Source organism: Gossypium arboreum, chromosome 8, assembly GCF_025698485.1.
Source record: "Gossypium arboreum isolate Shixiya-1 chromosome 8, ASM2569848v2, whole genome shotgun sequence".
NCBI classification, from domain to species: Eukaryota; Viridiplantae; Streptophyta; class Magnoliopsida; order Malvales; family Malvaceae; genus Gossypium; species Gossypium arboreum.
The window spans coordinates 8,763,644-8,784,996 of NC_069077.1; the positions used below are offsets into that span (position 1 = coordinate 8,763,644).

General features: G+C 33.0%; 4 protein-coding genes and 1 long non-coding RNA gene across 6 annotated transcripts; 2 read left to right on the forward strand and 3 right to left on the reverse strand.

Moving 5' to 3' along the window:
- Nucleotides 1-160: 160 nt before the first annotated feature.
- Nucleotides 161-1,024, forward strand: LOC108470024 (uncharacterized). Its single transcript, XR_001869260.2, has 2 exons — nt 161-689; nt 774-1,024. It is a non-coding gene; the product is annotated as an uncharacterized LOC108470024 (long non-coding RNA).
- A 686-nt stretch (nt 1,025-1,710) lies between these two features.
- On the reverse strand, nt 1,711-4,114 carry LOC108470023 (uncharacterized). 2 transcript variants are annotated; one of them, XM_053031762.1, is made up of 3 exons: nt 3,850-4,114; nt 2,177-3,682; nt 1,711-2,074 (listed from the first exon to the last, which is right to left on the reverse strand). In XM_053031762.1, exon 2 carries the CDS (start codon nt 3,526-3,528, stop codon nt 2,962-2,964), a length of 567 nt encoding a protein of 188 aa, XP_052887722.1. In that variant the 5' UTR covers nt 3,529-3,682; nt 3,850-4,114; the 3' UTR covers nt 1,711-2,074; nt 2,177-2,961. The 2 variants fall into 2 exon arrangements, with proteins under 2 accessions (XP_052887722.1, XP_017626690.1); XM_017771201.2 differs by having other exon boundaries at nt 2,177-4,114.
- Nucleotides 4,115-7,539: 3,425 nt separating this feature from the next.
- Nucleotides 7,540-12,218, reverse strand: LOC108467607 (F-box protein SKIP17-like). Its single transcript, XM_017768313.2, has 13 exons — nt 11,704-12,218; nt 11,439-11,614; nt 10,931-11,125; nt 10,727-10,837; nt 10,206-10,291; nt 10,010-10,131; nt 9,518-9,582; nt 9,342-9,414; nt 9,194-9,256; nt 9,041-9,105; nt 8,885-8,959; nt 8,460-8,729; nt 7,540-8,103 (listed from the first exon to the last, which is right to left on the reverse strand). Exons 1-12 carry the CDS (start codon nt 12,076-12,078, stop codon nt 8,513-8,515), a joined length of 1,623 nt encoding a protein of 540 aa, XP_017623802.2. The 5' UTR covers nt 12,079-12,218; the 3' UTR covers nt 7,540-8,103; nt 8,460-8,512.
- Nucleotides 12,219-14,676: 2,458 nt separating this feature from the next.
- Nucleotides 14,677-17,574, reverse strand: LOC108467436 (uncharacterized). The gene is made up of 2 exons (XM_017768046.2): nt 16,638-17,574; nt 14,677-15,310 (listed from the first exon to the last, which is right to left on the reverse strand). Exons 1-2 carry the CDS (start codon nt 17,472-17,474, stop codon nt 14,900-14,902), a joined length of 1,248 nt encoding a protein of 415 aa, XP_017623535.1. The 5' UTR covers nt 17,475-17,574; the 3' UTR covers nt 14,677-14,899.
- A 604-nt stretch (nt 17,575-18,178) lies between these two features.
- Nucleotides 18,179-20,889, forward strand: LOC108469149 (N-terminal acetyltransferase B complex catalytic subunit NAA20-like). Its single transcript, XM_017770038.2, has 6 exons — nt 18,179-18,384; nt 18,496-18,586; nt 19,156-19,288; nt 20,243-20,312; nt 20,443-20,503; nt 20,586-20,889. Exons 1-6 carry the CDS (start codon nt 18,307-18,309, stop codon nt 20,681-20,683), a joined length of 531 nt encoding a protein of 176 aa, XP_017625527.1. The 5' UTR covers nt 18,179-18,306; the 3' UTR covers nt 20,684-20,889.
- Nucleotides 20,890-21,353: the final 464 nt, after the last annotated feature.

Genomic DNA, 21,353 nt, shown 5'->3' on the forward strand with positions numbered 1-21,353 from the left:
CCAAATGCATAATTATCTAAAAATAATAACAATAATTTGTATTATATATTGAAAACAAAGAAATTTACGGGTAACTTAAATTATTTTACAAAATAAAATAAAATAAAATAAAATATTAGATCATATTTCATAAATAGATAAAATTTAATAACAAAAATACCGTAAATAAAATTTAAACTAAAATAAAATGACTTACCAGAAAAAGAATCCAAAATTGTTGATAAAAAATTATATCAGTTTTTTTTTTTCTTCTTCTTTTTAATGAGAAACTAAAATTTCGATGAAAAACAAATGAAGATGGCATTTGGGTCTTTTGGTTTACATAGAGGGGAGTGTTGGGTTTTGGCGGGAAGAGTCAATGGGTGTTTGTGGTGGTTGGGAGGTGCGCCCGTGTTGGGGTCTGAAACCGCCATATTACTAGGCGGCTGCAGCAGTAGAAGAAGGGGTTTTGGCAGGAAGTGTCGGTGGGTGTTCGTGTTGGTTGGGAGGTGCGCCCGTGTCTTGGTCTGAAACAGCCACTTGACACGGCGGTTTCAGCGGTTTTGGGGGGAAGAGTCGGTGGCGAGGTGAGCCCGTGTCAGGGCCCGAAACAGCCAGCTGGGACAATCCCTTTCAGTCGCATAATTCTTCTCTTATCAGGCAAATTGAACGCTGTCGTTTAGTCTTCTTCTCTTGGCTTTCACTTTCAGGTAGTCCTTTTTTTTCCTAAGCTTTAGAATTGGAGCCTTTTTATATATTTTCTTTACTAAACGTCTAAACCATTCTTTTAACAGGCACTTACTGGCAAATTGCTTAGAATTTGGATTTAATTTCGAAATTTATGAAACGCCTTTCCTTTTGCCGGCTTAAATATGAGTTGTATCCGAAGCTGAAGCAATGTTGGGTATCAGGCTATTAGCCATCTTTTTAATAGGAATTTTCTCCTCCATACGGTTGAACATTTGGGGTTCTCTTGATGTGAAGTGTTTCTTTTGCTTGTTATTTATGAGAATGTACTAAAAAAAATATCCATGTTATTGGTGTGGATGGTGTTCTAACATGGTTGCACTCTTCTTTGAAATTGCTTGTTTTTTTTTTTTTTTGTTAAAGATGGTATGTTTATATCTTTAAAAGTTTTGGCATTAGTATAAATATATTACTCATAGCTTCTATTAGTATTATTTCTGATCTTATATGGGTTTCCTTTTTCTAGTTTGCTTTGGAATTCAAAGATGAAATTTTATTGTGAAAGCATGACTTTATGGTTTAACAAACAGTAACTCTTCATACTTTTACTCCAGAGAAGCTGATGAGTTGCCTTCGCTTTGGATGTGAACCCTTTTAGTTCATAGGGGTTCCAATAGCCTTTGGTTAAGCTGAAGGTCTTACAGATGCTGTTGCCCTTGGAAGCCTGGAACTTGTTTCTCATTCCGCTGTCGAGGCTCAGGTTGGCTCAGCAGAGGGACTTGTGTATGCACATACCCCTTTGATCTTTACCTCTATGCCAGATTTATTATCCTCTAAGGTGACACTTCAGTTAATTCTTTCTGTCTTTTCCTCGCCCATTTCGGCCTATTCCCAACCGGTGTAAAAGCAAGGGAGTAATGATGATGGCGAGTTTTACAACTGAACTCATCTGGTCATATATAAATCTATAATACATCGATGAACTCAACGTGTCGTGCCATGTTTCCCTGCTGCGTTTTGAATGTAAAGATCATGGCTGCAATGTTTTTCAAAATTGCTTGTGCTTTAGATAAATTTTGGGTACTTGAACAATGTAAAAATGGTACATGCTTGAACAATTAGATCATCAAAAAGAATGCCACTTGTTTCAGGGCCAAAAAGAACATGTATTTGCACCCTGGACATTTAACATTCCAGTAATTGATACCCCCAATATTACCAGTAAACAAATGAACATATATTTGCACCTTCATCATCAACATGGTGTCAACATAAAGCCACTGCTTACAGAAAATTCATTGAATCGAAAACACACTGATACGGTTCCTACAAAGACTTGCCTTAAAAGATTATACATAGCTAGCAGGAAGAGATCCACTTTAACAAATGCCTCCTGTAATACTTACCCCTGAAAAAATATATAAATCATATAGTTAGCAAAAGTTAACAAAGTTTTTTTTTAAACTAACATAAATAACCTAAAAAACTAAATTTCTTATAAAAGAAATACCTTGTAAGTAGCTTGGCATTGTCAACAATCTCCAAGAAAGGACTTTATGAACACTACAGAACTCTAACACCCATTGGGACAAACGAGACCAGCATCGGCATGGCGACATTGATACAAGCTTCCAATACAGAAATATAACTGGCTTTACTTCCCCCCTTCCCACTTTTTCTTTTTAAAAAACAGAAAAAGATGGCGAGGAGAGAAATCATTACTAAATGAAAGAAAAAAAGTGTATTTTTTGAGGATATTTGATTGTTAAGCAGCCAATTCAGGCAATGACGGACAAAGGAAAAAGAGTTTACAAACAAAGACCATATAGGCAAACTAAGTGAGGCTAAATCAAAGTTTGGTCTTAGAAACAAAGGACACTGATTGGGGATCAAGGAACACAAGGAGAAAAGCCTAAGAGAAAGCAATTTAGTAGACATTCTGCAAACAGTATATATATACATGGTATCTGCTGCTAAAAGAAGAAACTTTGATTCTAGTGGAAAGCTTCTTACAGCTTCCCATATGGCTCGAGTCATCTTCCATTCCACCCAAGCTTACAAAAGTCACAAAATACATATACCTTGAAGGCATCTTGTTAATGAAAAGTTATAACCAGCACTATATTCTCGCAAAGGATTGGTTCATAAAGCAAAACCTGGAGATTATCGACCTACCATTGCCAATTTTGCCATCTTTGACCCATATCACCAACCATATTATTCAATCTATATATACAATCTAAAACTAACTCCAAATTTGCCAACAACTTATTTACAACTACTCTTTGCTCTTTTTCATTCATCGGTATTGTCGAGATTGAGAATGCGACGTAAAGTTTTAGTCGCGGAATCTACACTATGAAAAAGTTCCATAACGGAAGGGTCAAGTTCCCTAGTAGGAGATGAAGGTGCGGACTTAGCAGTCAGGTGAACATCGACGACAGGGTCAGCGGCAGGCAAATCAAGGGACATGGACCTCTTCGAGCGAAGTGAGAATTTGGGTATAGGCAAAGAGCTCGGTGGTGGCGAATTAGAATAGGCAGGTCCGGCCCAAAGCTCCGAGTACATAAAACCATCACCAGAGATCTCATTAAAAGACTTATAATTTCTAGGGGTTCTGTTGTTGTTATTGATAGGAATGGCAGAGCTTTTCCGGGTAGTTTTTGATGGCTGTTTGGTTATAGGGATAGAACTATACTTAAATGGGGTTGGGAGTAATCCTGCTCCAGATTCAAAAGCCCTACAATTAATCCCATTGAAATTTGTAGATGGTGAAGAAGACCCAAACCTAGCTAGCCCATGTGATTTCACCCTATTACAGTACTGGTTCCTATGGTCCACCACTACAACAGGAGTCTCCATATTAACCCCCTTTCCACTGATTCAATGATTCAATGATTCAACGATTCAACTCAGTCTTACGATAACCCAACTTCTAAATCCACTAAACCCTAAAGGTGACAACTTTGAGACGACCAAAGATCATACCCGAAACGACGCCGTGTAAATCCTAGACCTTCGCCATCGTAGATCCAACAAGATTCAAAGGAAAAAAAATAATCAGGTTAATAATAGAAAAAAACCATTACTCTTCTTAAATCAAAATCATCAAACAGTACCCAAAACCAAAAGGAAAAAAAAGTGAACCCTAAATTAAGGAACTTGGGGAAGTGAGGAAACTACCTGGGGAAAAGAGGAAAAAGTATGCACTTTGAGAAATAGTAAGAATGAAGTGATATGATATTCGTTAGGATCTGAAGACTGAGAGTTCTTCTACTTGGTTCTTTTTTTTCTTTCGATTTTGGATTTATGGAATTCTTTTGGGGGGAAATTTTTGGGTTTAATTTTTGGGTTCCGCCATGAAAATGAGACCTTCAAGCGGGTGTAAAAGAGATAAAAACAGAGAGAAAGGAAAAGGAAACAGAATCCCACGGTTTTGATGTGACATCCTCACAGTTGTATTTTTATATTGTTTCTTTACGTAATTCGTTTACTGTGATTTTTTAGGTTTAATTTTCGATTCGACCCCTAAAGTATATCCGTTTTCCTATTTTGGTATCTAATTTTTTTTTCCTCAATTTGGTACCTAAAGTATTTCTTCCTTATATTTTTTAGTCCATTTTTAACTGAAATTTAAAAAAATTATAACCAATCACAAAGTGTCACTTGGTCTCGTTATGTAAAAAATAAATATTTTTATTAAATATATATACACATTAAAAAATATAAAATAATAGAAATAAATATATAAAAATTTAGAAAAATATATATAATCTAAAAAACACATAAATTATAAAAAAATTATAAAAATAAAATTCACAAAAATATGATAATTGAAGAAGAAATTATTTGAAATTAATAATATCATTACAAGAAATGTAAAGTTTTGTAAAAATTTTAAAAATTTGTAAAATTGTTTAAAAATATTTTTATAAAATTCTAAAATATATAATTATAAAATTATAAAAATATATTAAAATTTCAAGTTTTTTTTTGCAATTAATTTCATTTTTTAAATTTATAAATTATATATTACAGGATTGATAAGAAATTAATTTTGAACTTAAAATAATATTTTATATATTATATATGTTTTTAACTGTTTTAATCAATATAATATATATCATACAAAAAATTTTAAAAAGAGCACGTCGAATGTTTTAATAATGCCATGTGGTTGGTCAACGCTCAGTCAATGCCAGTCAACGATTGGTCAAAGTTAAAAGTATTTTTAAATATTTAATCTTATAATTTTCAGTTTTTTAAAATTAAATTTAATATTTTTATTTTAAATAACCTAATTATCACGTAATATTTTTTAAATGGTCAAAGCATGCCATCGGTTGCTTTTTCATTAACCAAAGTTGCTTAACAGTTGTTTTGTAACATCCATCATAAAATGAACCAAATGTAGAGGAAATTGATACTTTTAAGTATCAAATTGGGACAAAAAAATTATGTACCGAAGTGAGAAAATTAGTATACTTCAGAAACTAAATTGTGAATTAAGCTTTTTTTTAAAGTAAGTTTAGTATTGATATGTTGCGTGTTCCGTTTCAGATTTGTTGATATTTTAAAAAATATTTAATATTAATAAATATATAGTGTATGATAGTAAATGAATTTTTAAATATAAAACATTCATGCACCCTGGTGTATAATGCTCCAGTAAAAGTTTTTATTATTTGTTATTGTACGGTAAAAAATAGAAATTTTATAAGCTTTTTAATATTATTCATGTACCAATCGATAGTTGTTGATGCACAATATTTCGGCAAATGTGACTGAATTGAATAGAATGATTAAGCGCAATTAGTACGAACTAAAATTTTAATCGGTGCAAAAAAAATTATACCGATTTATTACTAAAACAGTACGACAGATCAAAATTAATGTGAAACCTGAAGCAACTAAACAACTATTTACTCATTTGGCATTTACAAGAATAAATATATGTTTGAGCTAATATAAATTAAAATCAAAAGTATACAAAATATAGTAAACAAAGAATTTCCAATAATTAGAGGAAACTTATCTAATGATAATGCTATTATTAGAATTAAAATAGAATTAATATTCAATTTCATACTTGTATTTTGTTATTAGAAAATGCATGTTAAACATTCATTGAGTTATACATTAAAACTAACCTCGAGCATCTAAACGGAACAAAGAAAAAACTTAAATACCAAAATAAATATTGAAATTAAACTCAATTATCAAACCCAAACATATACTTAAAGATTGGAATAATTGAGGATAGAAGTTATTCCATAAATGTCTGGTTTAATAGAAAATTATTATTATTATTATTTGGATTAGGGAAAAAAATTTTATATGGATCCAAATAGAGGTAGATTGCGATGAAGAAAATTACATATTTCACCAAAAATATATATTTTCAGGAATATTAAATCAGTTAATCGACCTAAACTACTATTAATCAAATTCATTGATCTTTTAAATCTTTAATTGTTAATCAAATTGAATTTTTTCAAAAAATTAACTGAACTAAATTTTTTCTGTTAATTCGGTCGGTTAATCGAATTAACAGAAATTTATATATATTTTTGTTAAAATAAGTATAAAACATATAAAAATTAACCAAATTAAATAATGTAAAATGTATATAAAAATATAAATTTTCGATTAATTCAATTAACTAAACTTCTAAAAAATTATTAACTGACTTCTGACCGAATTAATTCTATTAATTAACTGATTAACCATGGATTAACCTAATTAATTCGATTTTAGTGAAAATTTGCAAACCCTATATATTTTGAGTGTGTTGGCTTTGAATTGGAATAGAAAATAGAAATCATCATTTATCATTGCTTTGCACATGCTGGTGGGATCCCACGCACGTCACTCTAACCTTATAATATACTACTGGCATAAATTAGGGTAAAATTTTCCGCAAGTCTTTACATTTTTGAAATTTTGAAATTTACTCCTTATGTTTTTATTTTTTATAAATTTAGTCTAATTCATTTTCTAATTTCAAAATTTAAATTCAGTTGTTGATATTGTTAGATTTGTTGATGTTACATCTTGAAATGAAAAATAAAATGTTCACTTAAAAATAGGTAATGAGCCTCAGTTTAACAAATCAACTTTGATAGTATTAATAGTTAGTTTGAAATTTGAGATCTAAAAATGAAACCACTAAATTTTTAAGAATAAAATATAAAGACTAAATTTTAAATTTACCAAAAATATAAGGACTTATGGAGTGTTTTAACAAAATTTCAGATCCGTCCCATTTCAATGTATCCGGTTAGCTCACTTCATTATTATGAAAGTAATAAAATATTAAAATGTGATTTCATATCAATATTTTAGGTGAATTACATTATAAGACACTTATTTATGTTCTAGTTTTTGCTTCTATTATAAGCATTCTCCGCCTTTTTATCCAATTTTGCTGACGATAATCATGCAATGATAATGTAATAATTTTAAATTTTCACAATAACTTGAATTTTTAATAATCACATATAATATTAAATTCATTCTGATTTAATGTTATATATAATAGAAATACACAAAATCAAAACACAATATCATTTTTTTAACATTAAATTCATTCCATATTTTTATGATAATTATTCTGTTTAATACATATCTCAACATACTTATTCTCCTATACCAACAAAACTGAAAACTTTGGTAATGTTTTCAGCACCAAACTAAAATCGATGAAATTACTTTTTCCCCGCTTCATCGGATTTTATGAATTAAATTATTAAAAGTTTTAATATATATTTAAAAATATAAAATAAATCAATTCAACTCCTATCCAAGTGGCCCAGTTTTCAAACTTTTAAATAAACTTCAAAAGTAAATTTAAGTGTTCTGGGTTTAAAAATCTTATTTTAGCAGCATCAAACTCGAAACTTTACTTGGAATAAAAAAATAATACTGATCTCCTTACTACACCCATCAAACGTTGGTGTCCAATATTGAACTCAACAGAAGATTGACTTATCAAAGTACACCCACCCAAGGTAAATGTTAAATCTGTATACGTTTATTATCGTCGGAGTTAACGAATAACCCCCACCCCCCAGAACATGTAAATTTTTACTGCTTTGGTTTCACCAAAGTCAATCGTGCCTGCCTGCCTGCAGATTATACAAGCCTTACAATTGCTACTGGCTATTTTGCCAAAAACCTAATATAATCAGCAAACACCATTTTCACTACAAAATTACAAATAGCAATAAACTCTTGAACCATTTGGCTGCCACTTCCATGATCTGAAAACATATTAGCTTCTAAGAGTAATGAGAGAATGAGGGAAACAAAAAAAAAAGGTGTTCCCCAGAGAAGCTTTTCTTTTTATGATTACAGAGCTCCGTAAAGGCCCCACGGCTGCATCTGCAACGAATTATCAGCTTCAGTTATGAGGAAGAAAGCCTCCTTCCCGGTTATCTGTGTTGTGAATTGCTTAGTCAGAAACTCCACACCGTGTAAAAACAAAACATACAATTTGCGAATATCACATCACTATTTCCATTAGTACCCCGGAAATTCTACCCGAGAATCCGAGATCAACAGAAGGAAACTAGAGGCATTTGGCAAATATAAAAGCCACTACACTTGGAGATAACTGAATTAATTACTTGTCAAGTGTGGCAGTTTCGGATTATAACCTTCCCTTGGTTGTGTATATATACAGCTATGGATTCGGGTATTTATGAACATAGAAGCATCAAGCACCCTTCTCAATGCTAAGAAAATACTTGGCCAATCCCAAAATAAAAATTAGAAGGATGAGATAACAATACCCGATCACTTAGTGGCTGCAAGTTTCAGAACTCGTCAGCTCTGGTAGCTTTTTTTAGACGACCAGAAAATCCACCTCATCTGAGCTTTCCTCGTAAATTACAAAACCTGAATCTTGATACTCCTCATTACCGCTACCTTGATCACTATTATAACTGCTCTCTAATGAACTCGTAACCAATGCACCGTCAGAAGTTTCGCCGCTCTGCTGGAATGGCAGGCTGAGCTCACTGTTAAAATCACTATCAATCATGTGGTCTATGTCAAGGAAGCTGCAAAGCCAAGAAAAACAAGTCAAAATGCGATATTCATTTCCCAGGAACTTCCAATTTCTGATCTTAGAATGCTTATGTGAGGAGGGGAAAAAAGGAAACACTAACAACAATGATGCGACTACCAACTAATTAGGTTTAAGAGTAAACTGTACCATCCTTCCGATGGAAACTCAGCTAGCAGACAAATATCAGGTCTTACTTCCAAAACCTGCTGTAAAGGAATCAAACTGCACAATATACACGTTAGACGGTTGTAAAAATTAAAGCAATCCCGGCAGTATAGCAGAATCTCACGAAGGATTATTTACCTGGAGTTGTAAGATCTCTGATACCAGTCACCTTCTGAAGCTAAACCTTCCCTATTAGATATGTCCTATGAATAATGGAAATAGTCAATCAAAAGAGGATTCAGAAAAAAATCAAGGACTATGAAATGATATTAACATATCAACTTGACTCACAAGATGTTTAAGGAACTTAAAATCTCCTGCAATAACAGCTGTCAAGAACCGAGCAACTTCCATCTGCATGAGAAATGAGAAGTCAGACCGGAGTGAGAGAGAGACAGAGAAGGCTTTCTCTAGGAGGAAGAGCTGGTTTAGACCTCACCTCTTTGAGATGCATGCAATCCCTTAATATTAAATCCTCTAGTAGACTCCCACCACCGCCATTTCCCAAATTCCTGATCAAAGAGAGAGAAACTACTGAGTAATGCATAAAAGCGTTGGAAAAAAACACAACTTTGAAGGATTCTCGTAGGCATGGTTGACAAGGGCTTCATGGACCTCAAAAAGGTTCCAGTGATCGAGTATGACGTTGAAAAATCAGCATATTTCAGTTTACGGAATCCCTGCAAGTGATCAGACCACCACTCAGTGCAGTGTATTAAAGAGAATCACCATTCTTCCAGCATATAACAAAATATTTACGCAAATCCACCCTTCCTAATATTACTATGTTTCAACCATTGAACCTTATCAAGTAACCAATTCAGAATTCTGATTTTATTAGGAGAGGCTGAATTTGTCTGTCAAAAACTACAAAAAATTTGCGATATTAATTGAATGCAAGTAGAAAATTTCAAGAATTAGATATTTTCAAGAAAAAAATGTTAGCAGCAAAGACCATGAATATATAGTAATATGAAACGCAGTTCATACACTATCAATTTATTCATGAGATTTTAAATGTTTGACAAGATTTCAATCCATTAAGCATGAACTTGAAGTGCAAACCAATCAGAGGCTATTTTAAACAAACATTAAATGAGTGCACACCTTAACAAGTATGCGAACTTTATAATCATGCAGTTTAAAACCTCTCAGCGACAAAGATGAAAGATTAGGACAATTGTTCACTAACTCAAAACAAGTTGGCGATTTCAAGCTGTCATCCCTCCCTGCATTATCATAACAGCTTTAAGAATATATTTTGAGTATTTAGAAAAGACATACTCATGAAGTGACTCCATACCAGTTTTGGAAGACTCAAAGAATAATCGCTCTATGAAGCGACAATGAGAGCTCACTGACATCAAAGTTTGCCTCAGCTCAACATGACTGCATCAAAAAAGAGAGTGAACAAACAACTTAGAAGGTTGAACAGAAAAAAATCAGCTACTCTGCTAAAGCAATTACTATCTATATCAGTATCATCATCAAATTGCACATTAGGCTGGGTTAAGAACTAACAAAATTGAATGGTTCGGACAACAGCAAAGTGCTTCTTTAATTGATGTCATGATGATATATTTACTATACCCTCAGCTCAACCCTTTATGAGTCTACTGATTATTGACCATGCATTAACAAATCAATCTCTCTGTGAATTTTTGTTATATGATTAATCATTCCATGCTTATAAACAACTTCAAATTTTTGAGCTTTTAGCACTTATTATCATCCAGCTGCTATAAGCTTAAGGCAAGTTTGAGCAGACAGAAACAAAAGACAAAAAGATAAGTACTGAAAACCAGCTTGAATGAGGAAACTCACAGGCCAACAATCTCCAAATCAAGTAAAGAAGGGCATGCTGCTAATGCCACACAAAGTGATGCATTGTCCATTCTTTCGATATTGTATAGATGCAACCTCCTCAGAAGAGTTCTTACAATAGAAAAAAAGACAACTAATAAGAACAAAAAGAACTTGTTCCACATCATTGATTCTAAAAAAAGAAGCTATTGCATTGAACCATACCCAGTGGCACCATTGTCCCCACTTAATGGATATAAGCAGGACCTTGTAAGAATGGATGATTCCTTTCCTTGCCTCGTCCTTTTCTCGTTCCACGAAAAGTTCGATACATCTCCAGAGTTCCTGATGGTATACACCAATGGTTGACAGGAACCAGGAGACCCGGTCGGGCCAGGTACTATACCAAGCTTAAGAGATCTAAATAACCATTCAAAAGATAGTAATTAACAAGAAACTACAAATTAGAACAAGAAAAAAAAAAAAACCCATATGCAAATATAATTCAATACTAAATCACACTAATCTTTTCTCTAAAAGATATAGTAATTTAAACGAACCGGCTAAAACCACCTAAATATGTGTGTGTGTGTGTGTCAAGAGAGCTTGTTACCGATAGTTATATCACGCGAAAGACAAATCAAGCACCGAAAAAAGTTCGGATTGGGCTAATGTTAATAAAATTAAATGCTGAACTGTGATAGAAAAAGGAAAAAAAGAAGGCGAATCTTACTGGAGTGATTTGCCAGCTCGTTGGATCATGGTGGAAACAACGGCATTATTAACCTTAGGCACGACAGTAGTAAGGTCGATATTGGCATAGCACAAAGGATCCATAGCACACTTGTTAAACATCGAACACGTCGCCGCGGCGTAGCAAAGACTCTGCGAATCCAGCATCGAAAACACCTGCAATAATAATTTTTAAAATATCAGAAAGAAAGAACAAAATCACAGCCGTAGATCAAAAAACAGAGTTGAAGGCTTGAAACATTTACCTTGATAGTGAGATCAGGCGGGAGGACCCAAGCAACGGAGTTATGAATCGAAGCACGTTTCCGAGCGGAACGATTGGCAGCACGTAGGAGGAGGCAACCTAGCCGGTGAGCACGATCGATGAGGATAGATTGATCGGCGTCGGAAGGGGAGGAATCGAGGAGGCGGTCCAAGGAAAGGTCAAGGGAAATAGGAGGAGATGAATCGGGGAAAGAAAGGAAAGAGTGGAGGAGATGGTCCATTTGAGAGAAGTGAGGAGGAAGCCTAGGGTTTTGAGATGAAGAAGAAGAGCAAGGGCGTTTGGCCATGGAAGTTGAGGAACTAATCGGCGGAGGAGTGGGGTGGTGGTGGTGGTGGTGGTGATGGAGGGTATCCATAGCCGGTGGTTGTGGTAGACGAGAGAGATAGATAGAGAGAGTAGCGTTGGTGAAATTTTATTTTATTTTGTGTTTTTTTGTACGGAATGTAAATTGATGAAACGTGGCATGCACGTGGAAGGATTTCTGGGTTTTAACGTTTTTTTATTATCAAGGTCGATGATGACGTGATGTATTATTGTGTTGTGTCTTTATTAGGCGGAATTTTAATGATTGCTTAATATTTTTATTATGTTTAAATACAAAAATTTATATTAAGGTTAAAATGTACATTAAGTCCCTGTATTTTAACGCATTTAAGATTCAGTCTATCGTACTCTCTTAACGTCATATCGTTGAATTTAATAGAAAAAATCTGAGCTGGGATAATAATTGGACTTGCTTTTTTTAACCTGAAAAGTAAAATGATTACTTTTCTTAAAATAAAAGGACCAAATTTTAAACATACAAATAGTATAAGGATCAATTTAGAATCTAACCATAGATTAAAGATATATGATGAAATTAATAAAAATTAAAGATTATATTAGATATGAGTTTAATTTTTTTTTTCTCTACTCATGTTTAGGGGCGTACAAATTTCAAGTAAAACCAAATTAATTTGGTTAATCGACCGAATTCGGTTAATCGGTCAGTTAACTAAATTAATTCAGTCGATGATTGGTTAATAATTTTCTGGAAGTTCGGTTAATAGTTAATTTGGTTCGAAATTAGTTAATTAACCGAAAATTTATATTTTTATATACATTTTATATATATTATATTCGGTTAATTTTTTATATGTTTTAACCAAAAAATATAAAAACATAAAAATTTCCGTTAATCGACCGACTTAACTGAAAAAAGTTCGGTTCGGTTAATTTTTTTGAAAAAAATTCGGTTCGGTTAACAATAGTTTGGGTCGGTTAACCAATTGAACACTCCTACTTGTATTATATTTTGTCCCCATGGAGTACCTATATTTAACAAAAGTTATACATTTTGATACTTGAAGCTAGTGTTGTTAACTTTTTAGTGTTTAACTCGATTTTAGGAGCTAATTTAATGAAAAATCCTAATTAGCTAATAATATTAACAATTATCTTTCATCAAATCAACTCTAAACCCCTAATTAATTCACATTCTTCCCACAAATTAAACACATAATTAAATAAATGGGTAAACTACACAGATAGTCACCTAACTATAGAAAATTTTTATTTTAGGCACTCAAAATAAAAAGTTTACAATTTAAGCATTCACGTTACATAGTTCAGTCATTTTGGTCACTCCCGTTAAAATCACAAACTACAAGCTGATGTGGTAATTAAAAAATTGGTATAATAACAAATTTAGCCATTAACTTTTACATATTATATCGATTTAGTCATAATTTTAAAAACTAACCCTCAAAATTTACAAATATTCTCAATTTGATCCTAATTCTAAAAATTCAAAGAAATATATAAGAATACATAAATCTTTTCAAAAAATATAATAATAAATTTAAATTTAAATTTTATATTTATATTTATATTAATAATTATAATTATAATAATATTAAATTTTCATTCTAGGATCAAATTGAGAACATTTGTAAATTTTGAGGGTGAATTTTTAAATTATGACCACATCGACATGATATGTAAAAATTAAGTGCTAAATTTATTATTATACCAATTTTTTAACTACCACGTCAGCTTGTCGTTTGTGATTTTAGCGGGAGTGACCAAAATGACCGAAATATGTAACATATGTGTTTAAATTGCAAAATTTTTATTTTGGGTGGCTAAAATGAAAATTTTTATAATTGGGTAATTATCAGATAGTTTACCCTAAATAAATTCAAAATTAACACTAAAATTATTTTATTAACAAAATAATGAAAACTCAAATCTAATAATATTAGCAATTAACTTTCATCAAATAAACTTTAAAACTCGAATTAAATACTAAAAATTAACATCGTTATTTTCAAATATTTTGTCAAATATAAATGCCACTTTTGACAAACAACAATATAAATATCACATTATAAAAGTGTGTAAATTTTATATTAAGTCATTTTATTATAATTCATTTAGATATTATCAATTTTCTCTCTTAAATTAGAAAAAGAAATGAAGAGAGGGAATTATTGTTGGGAGGGTGCATTTGTATTGATTGAAAGCTTGAATATAGAAATTGTGAATATATATATATATATATATAAAATAAAGAGCAGAAGAGTGGCTGTTTGCATCAGTCACGGGACACTTTGATTGTATTTATTTATTTATTTTTAATTCAGATATTTTGATTTATTGGTGAATATCAATTATTTGAATGATTTGGATATTAAAAGAATCTGTCCTCTTTAATTATTCTTTTCTAATTTTATATAATTTTATTTCAATTCGTTGCCACATCTTTCATAGATGATTTTTTTATTATTATTAAAAATTCATTTTTACATACTAGTCATTTTACTCGAGGGCCAGGATACAATCAATAATTTTTAGTTGGGAATGAACAAAAATTTTGTGTTAAAAACTTAGCATATTTTTAATTGAATCGATTATCAATTCAATTTGTTAATCTAATCCGTTCATTTGGTTTAATTAAATAAAACATTAAATATTCATAAAAATATTAAAATTCCATTCAACATTTTTTAACCTTAATGCTTTTCTTCGAGCCAATATCCCGAAAAGTTCGTAACCCAACAAGTTCTAGCGGAGTTTCAAACAACAGAGATGAGAGCGCAATAATATAGAATTTAAGTTCATATCAATGTCAGTTAAAACATTGAAGTATATAATATAATGTTACATATAACATCAAACATTATGTAAATTGATAACTAGTTTTCCTTTGGAGCTGGCATTAGCCTAAGCCTTTCCTCTGAAGAATTACCCCCAGAAAACTTCTCTTCTGCGAGCAGTGACTGTAAGTCACTACCGTTGGCCAAGCTGTTGAACTCGACCGCTTTAGATGGGAGTGTGGGGTAACGGCGTTGACAAAAGGTCATCAATCTTTTGATTGATTGCAAGTATTTCCGAGTTGTCTCGTCATTCATTATGTGTGCAACACTGTTGGTGTAGATCTTCTCACGAGCTGAACGTTCGTGGATACCAACCATAGTGACACCAATTGGCCAGGGTGCATTACCGATAGCCAATTTAATGTACTGGTCCATTGCGGCTAGGTAGTCCCGCTTCATGCAACACTCAACCACCACCAATAATGCTTGACGGATATCATCGGGAAGAACCTGTAATTAGAACATAACAAGCAAATACTGAGTTTCATAAATGCAAAGTTTTTCAAGTGAAGCCTTAACCAAATGAATTTAAACATAGGCACACACACACAAAGAGAGGATACCCACAGATATGCTTCGATGTCTCACTTTGTCCCGAGTTAAAGGCCATTTAAAGGTTGTCAACTAAAAATACAGGAATAGCAGATCACTATATCGGTTACCAAGTTAACTAAGGTGGATCTTCCCTATTTTTAATGCCTAGAGTGGAGACGACATGGAAAAAGAGGCTCCCGTTTTTACTATTGTGAACTGTTGTAAGTAAAATTATCTAAGGGTGATGAAATAAATAAACTTCCCGACCATTAACAAAGTATTAAACCACAAGGAACTCTAATGCTTTTGAGTAAAACGACTTCAAACAAGAAATGGGGGATTTAGAGTAACTTCATAACATCTAGCACAGTATCAGAGACAAACTCGTGGCATCATACTGAAGCAGTATGTAAACAGAGCTTCGATTATTGAAGAGAAGATGCAAGTTTACTTAGTCACTGCAGAGCAATCTATCAAGACAAAAGCTACCGGGCGTGCTTTGGCTTTAAATCAAAACTAGAAAGCAGCCAGTCAGAAATAAAAAGATGCGGCTGTTACATATGAAATAGAATACCTTGATATAAGATGAAGCTCCTATTTGAGTTAAACAAGTTTACACTTGACTGCTATTTAACAAAGATCCCGTGAACAATTCTTCATTATTACTTATCCGAATTCGTCTATTGTTAAAAAGGTTCATAACTCTCATAAGTAGAGCCTTGACCCATATTCAGAAAACAAAAAAAAACACGCGCACATCACAGATTATCAACATGATTTGGTGTTGCTAGATTCCATTTTCATATTTTTTTCTTCCAAGTACCTACCCCTAGCGGCTATGTTGAATGTTGAAATGGCAAAAATCTCGAAATAATGGATAGGGTGACTAGTGTTAAGGAATGCCAGCAGGGAAACTTGAACTGAAAATGTATATCAATGAAATACTTTGAAGATCTTAAAGGGCAAAACGATGATGAATTCAATAACCCTTTACCACTTTGATCACAACAAACAAGAATACCAACTAGAAGGTACAAAATACAATGAATATAAGCAAAGAGCAGCCCCAGATCCAGTCATGAACCTCTAATCTTGATGTAATAATTAGTCTAATTCTTATTGATTCCATTTTCATTTCAAGTAAAAGCTTAGATCTTTTAGTTAGAAACCCTATTACTAAAAACGAAATATCAGAATTGAAAACAATGTAATCATTCAAGTCACAGCATAAAATGGCATTTACCTTCTTCCTACAAAACTTGAACAAGGGATTCAAATAACGAGCGCACTGCTTAAACGTGGCGACCATGGACTTGCCTTTCGCCGTCCTTTTCTCAGCCTCACCCATCTCATCCAGCTCTTGATTCCACTCATCCAACAATCTCTTGAAAAACACCAGAATCTTATCTTCACCACACAACTCATCGAAATTCGCCTTCATTCTTTTCAAGTCCTTGTCCATATCAACTCCGCTTGATCCACCATCACCACTCAGCTCTTCTTCTCCGCCGCCTCCGTCCCCGTCCTCTCCTCCACCACCTTCCTCCCTATCCTTCCTCTTCCTCTCGCTCACGATCCCCGTCTTCTGCCGCTTCCGCAACTCCGCTATGTCTCTCAAGAAATCATTAGTTTGACCCTCGGTCATATCGCTATCGACTTCGAAAAGTCCAGCTTTTAAGACGTATTTCAACCTGTCGAGACGAGCCGCGTCGTCTTCCCCAAAAAGAGTGACAGGCTGTTTGAGGAACCGAAGCCGGCGAATGACTTCTTGCTTCGGAAGGTCGAGGTCATCGATATTTCGTTCATCGGTGAGGGATTTGGAAGAACCGGCGGCGGAAGTCGCAGTCGCGGAGACAGTACTGGAAGCGGAAGGATTGGATTTAGCCGAAGCGTCGTTCGCAGCGGAGGAAGAGGCGTTCGATTGACGGCGAGATTTAGCTTCGAGTTCTCGTTTTTCTTGCTCGCGAAGCTTCTGGATTTGCTTCTGCTCAATCTCGGAGCGTTTAAATACACGCCTGCCGCCGGTCTCCTGAGCTAAGCTTTGCCGCTTCTTGAGAAGCTCTTCTTTGAGAAGATCCATTTAGGGTTTCAAGTTACGGCTATCGCCGAAGCTTGATTTTGAGTTTCGTCAAATATAAAGAACACGACGGGCGACCGCTATCTTTCGATTGTTGACCACCCGGTGAATATTTAAAGGTCAAATTCTAGTTTTGGTCTCTATTATATTAGAGTTTAGAATTTAGTCCACATTTTAATCAAATTACAATCCATTATGGATTCGGGGTGATGCATATAGATATTCTAGATATCCATTATTCGAATATTTATGGCTTATTCAAATAGCATATGCATATTCAAATTAAGATATCAAAATTCACTAGTTACAGAATGTTTATAATTCTTATTATATATATTTTATAATGGCATTTCATTTTGATTCGAGTTTAGATAGTAATTCTTGAATAATTTACAGATAATAAATTGTTTTGGAATTTAAGTAAATTTATAGATTTTAATAAAATATTTATATGTAATTCGAATATTCTAAAATAATTTTGTATTAACAATTTAATCTGAATAATTAACCATATTTTATAAAATTAGGAGGATCAAATTATGTGATTTTAAAGTATAAGGATAAAAATTAAATTCTAAAATAAGAATTTGACCATATTAAAACCGGACCCGACTAGGCTCCAATTGTCAAATAATTTGGATTTTTCAAGTCTAAACCATATATCATGGGCCTAAATGTCCCAATCTAGTCCACTAAGGCCCGTGATTAGATCCAAAAAACCTTCTTGACTTTGCAGTGTAATAGAGATTTCAAGGATTCAATTTTGTACCGCCACTCTCCCAGCCCTGCGTTTCATTAAGCTTCAATTTTCTGACCGGCGATCCGTGACAGAGAGATGACGACGATACGCCGGTTTTGCTGCAACGACCTTCTTCGTTTTGCTTCCGTCAATCTCGACCATTTAACAGAAACCGTAAGCTCTTGAAACTCGTTTTTTTTCTTAATTTTATGAATCTCAAAAGCAAATGCTAGGACGAGTTTTTTTAATTTGTTTCTAGTAATGGTAATTGGTTGATTATTGTAGTTTAATATGTCATTCTACAAGACGTATTTAGCTCGATGGCCCGATTATTTTCAAGTAGCTGAAGGCCCTGGCAATCGAGTGATGGGTTACAGTAAGCTCTCCGTCCACCTCTTTCCTTTTATCTTTTTGGTTAAAATATGCTCTAAGTCCCTCTACTCTTCCTACATTTGCAATTTAATCCTCATACTTTTATTTCAATTTCAAGGAATTTTGTTTTTTTTTTAAATTTAAAAATGCAAGTCTTATTGTCAACACGGTTACAGTTCTTCTGTGAAATTGATGTTCTTTATAATATCAGTTATTTTTGTTGGGCTACCAAATGAATATTTTTTATTTCAAAATGATCACACTAGCGAATTTAACAAAAGGATTTTAACGAAGTTGATAATCAGACTAAAAATTTTGAAATTTGTAGAGGGTCTAAATTCTAAATTTACAAAGAGTACATGGACTTAAAAGCATATTTTCACCTATCTTTATTCGAATTAGATTGTTAATCTGAAACTAGAACTCTCATAATCGGTTTCTAATTATCATGTTCATTACAGATTTTTAGAAGTTTGCCATGTTGAAGATTTAAATTTGAAGTGGGATATGCTTCTTATCAGCTATGCTGTTTTGGTACTGTATCTAAATTTAGTACCTTTGAAATTGTTGCAGTTATGGGAAAAGTTGAGGGGCAAGGTGAGTCTTGGCACGGCCACGTAACAGCAGTCACCATTGCACCCGAATATCGCAGGCAGCAGCTTGCTAAGAAACTGATGAACCTTCTTGAAGAAATCAGTGATAAGATGTAAGATTGGTGTGCAATTTATTCTTTGCTTTATCATGAATTTAGAGGGCATTACAAGATTCGAAATCACCAAAGTATTATGTTTTTTAATAGCATTTTAAGGACCTGTGAGATATAAGTTTGCACCATGCTTTGCTCGTTGTCTTTGATGAAAATAATACAACTTTCCAAACAAGCTTTAAGTTTTTTGTTGAAATTGTGAAGAGCAAGTACTGACACAAGCATAATCATAAGCTTCATTTGGTACTTTTGTGTAGAACTAGAAAATCTTCCTTTGAAACTATGTATTTCATGTATATTTGGGGTTTATTAGAGCAAAGTGTTTACACGCCGTGCATTTCTAGCGTCGAGCTGACTTCGATTAAGTGATGCTTGATAATTTTCTCTTGATAAGTACTTTCTTTGGTAAAAGTACTATAGAGGCTCTTGTACTAGGAGCTGGATTACATTTTGCCCCTCTACTAAAATATGGGCAAATTAGTCCTTATACGTTTGGTCAAAGAGTAAATTGGCCTTTCTATTAAAATTTTATCCATTTTCATTGTTAAAAACTGGTCCCTGTACGTCAGCATGAGGTACACGTGGCACGCCATGTGTCATTGTTTGGTTATATTGTCAACCACGCCAAAATTTTAATAGAAAGGATTAGTTTACTCTTTGATCTAATGTGTAGAGACTAAATTGCCCATTTTTTTAGTAGAGAGGGCAAAATTCAATTTGACACCTAGTACAAGGGCCTTTATTGTATTTTACCTATTTTCTTTTCATTCGGTTTTGATGACATTGTGACATTGATTAGTACATTCTAGTGCTTTTTAAATTGAATAATCTTTTACCTCTAATGCAACCAAAGCATCAGTCATCATATTTAAGTTGCGTTCCAAGTAAAAACGTCTCCTGGTGTCTTTACTCTTGTTCTTTCTTCAGTCATCAATAAAGAAGTCTCTTTGGCAGTGACAAGGCATATTTTGTGGATCTTTTTGTGAGGGCTTCTAATACACCAGCTATAAAGATGTATGAAAAGGTAATAGTGTCGCATTACACCGTTCTTGCTTTCCCTTCGCAGTTATCCGGATTCTTTTTCTTCTTTTCTCAAAACACAGCTTTCCCTTGTAAAATGTAATTCTGCATGTTTCGTATTTCCTTTTTTACAGCTCGGATACGTTATATACAGAAGGGTACTACGTTATTATTCCGGGGAGGAAGATGGGTTAGGTAAGTGGAATGTTGTATTATCCTTTCTCGTTCCCACACACATACTGTGTCTTATTCGATTTTGTGTTTTTTTTTTTTCAAGATATGAGGAAAGCATTATCGAGAGATGTCGAAAAGAAATCAATGATCCCCCTAAAACGGCCGGTTAGACCTGATGAATTGGAGTATGATTCGATTTAGATCCACTTTCTCTAACTGTTTACTATGCTCATGTTTTTAACTTGGAAGGGAAAAGTAAGTGGGTTGTTTCTATATGTGGTAGATAGCATTATCTGTCACGTTACCTTGTATTCATTGTAACTATTAAAAGCATGCATCTTTCTTGTCATGATATATTAGAAAAGAGAAGAAGAGTAAAGTAACATTTAGTCCTTAAACTTGGTAAATTTCTCATCTTGGTCCTTGAACTTTTTTTTTGCCCACATTAGATTGGTACCGTGGTAGTTTTTCTCAATTTGATCTGAAAACTTAGATTCCATTAAAGTATAATAGTGCGGTATTGAGAGATTGCACTACATTATCATTTGAAAATTTTTTATAATTTTTTTTGTACATTTTGTATTTTATTTAGGGTTTGTTTGGAATCCAGACTTGTTTGGCTAATGAGTAATTATATTATAATTCTCTATATCACATTTGATAGTACAAACTGTAATTACATGGTTAAATAATTTATATATATATATATATATTTTAGAATAATTATTTTAAAATTTTATTAGTATGATAAAAATAATTTCTCAACAAGTAGTAAAATTAAAATTAAATCATCATATTTATCATGTTAGTCTAAAAAGTAGTTGATATCATGATTAGTAATAAAATAGCAAGAAAAATAAAATCATATACA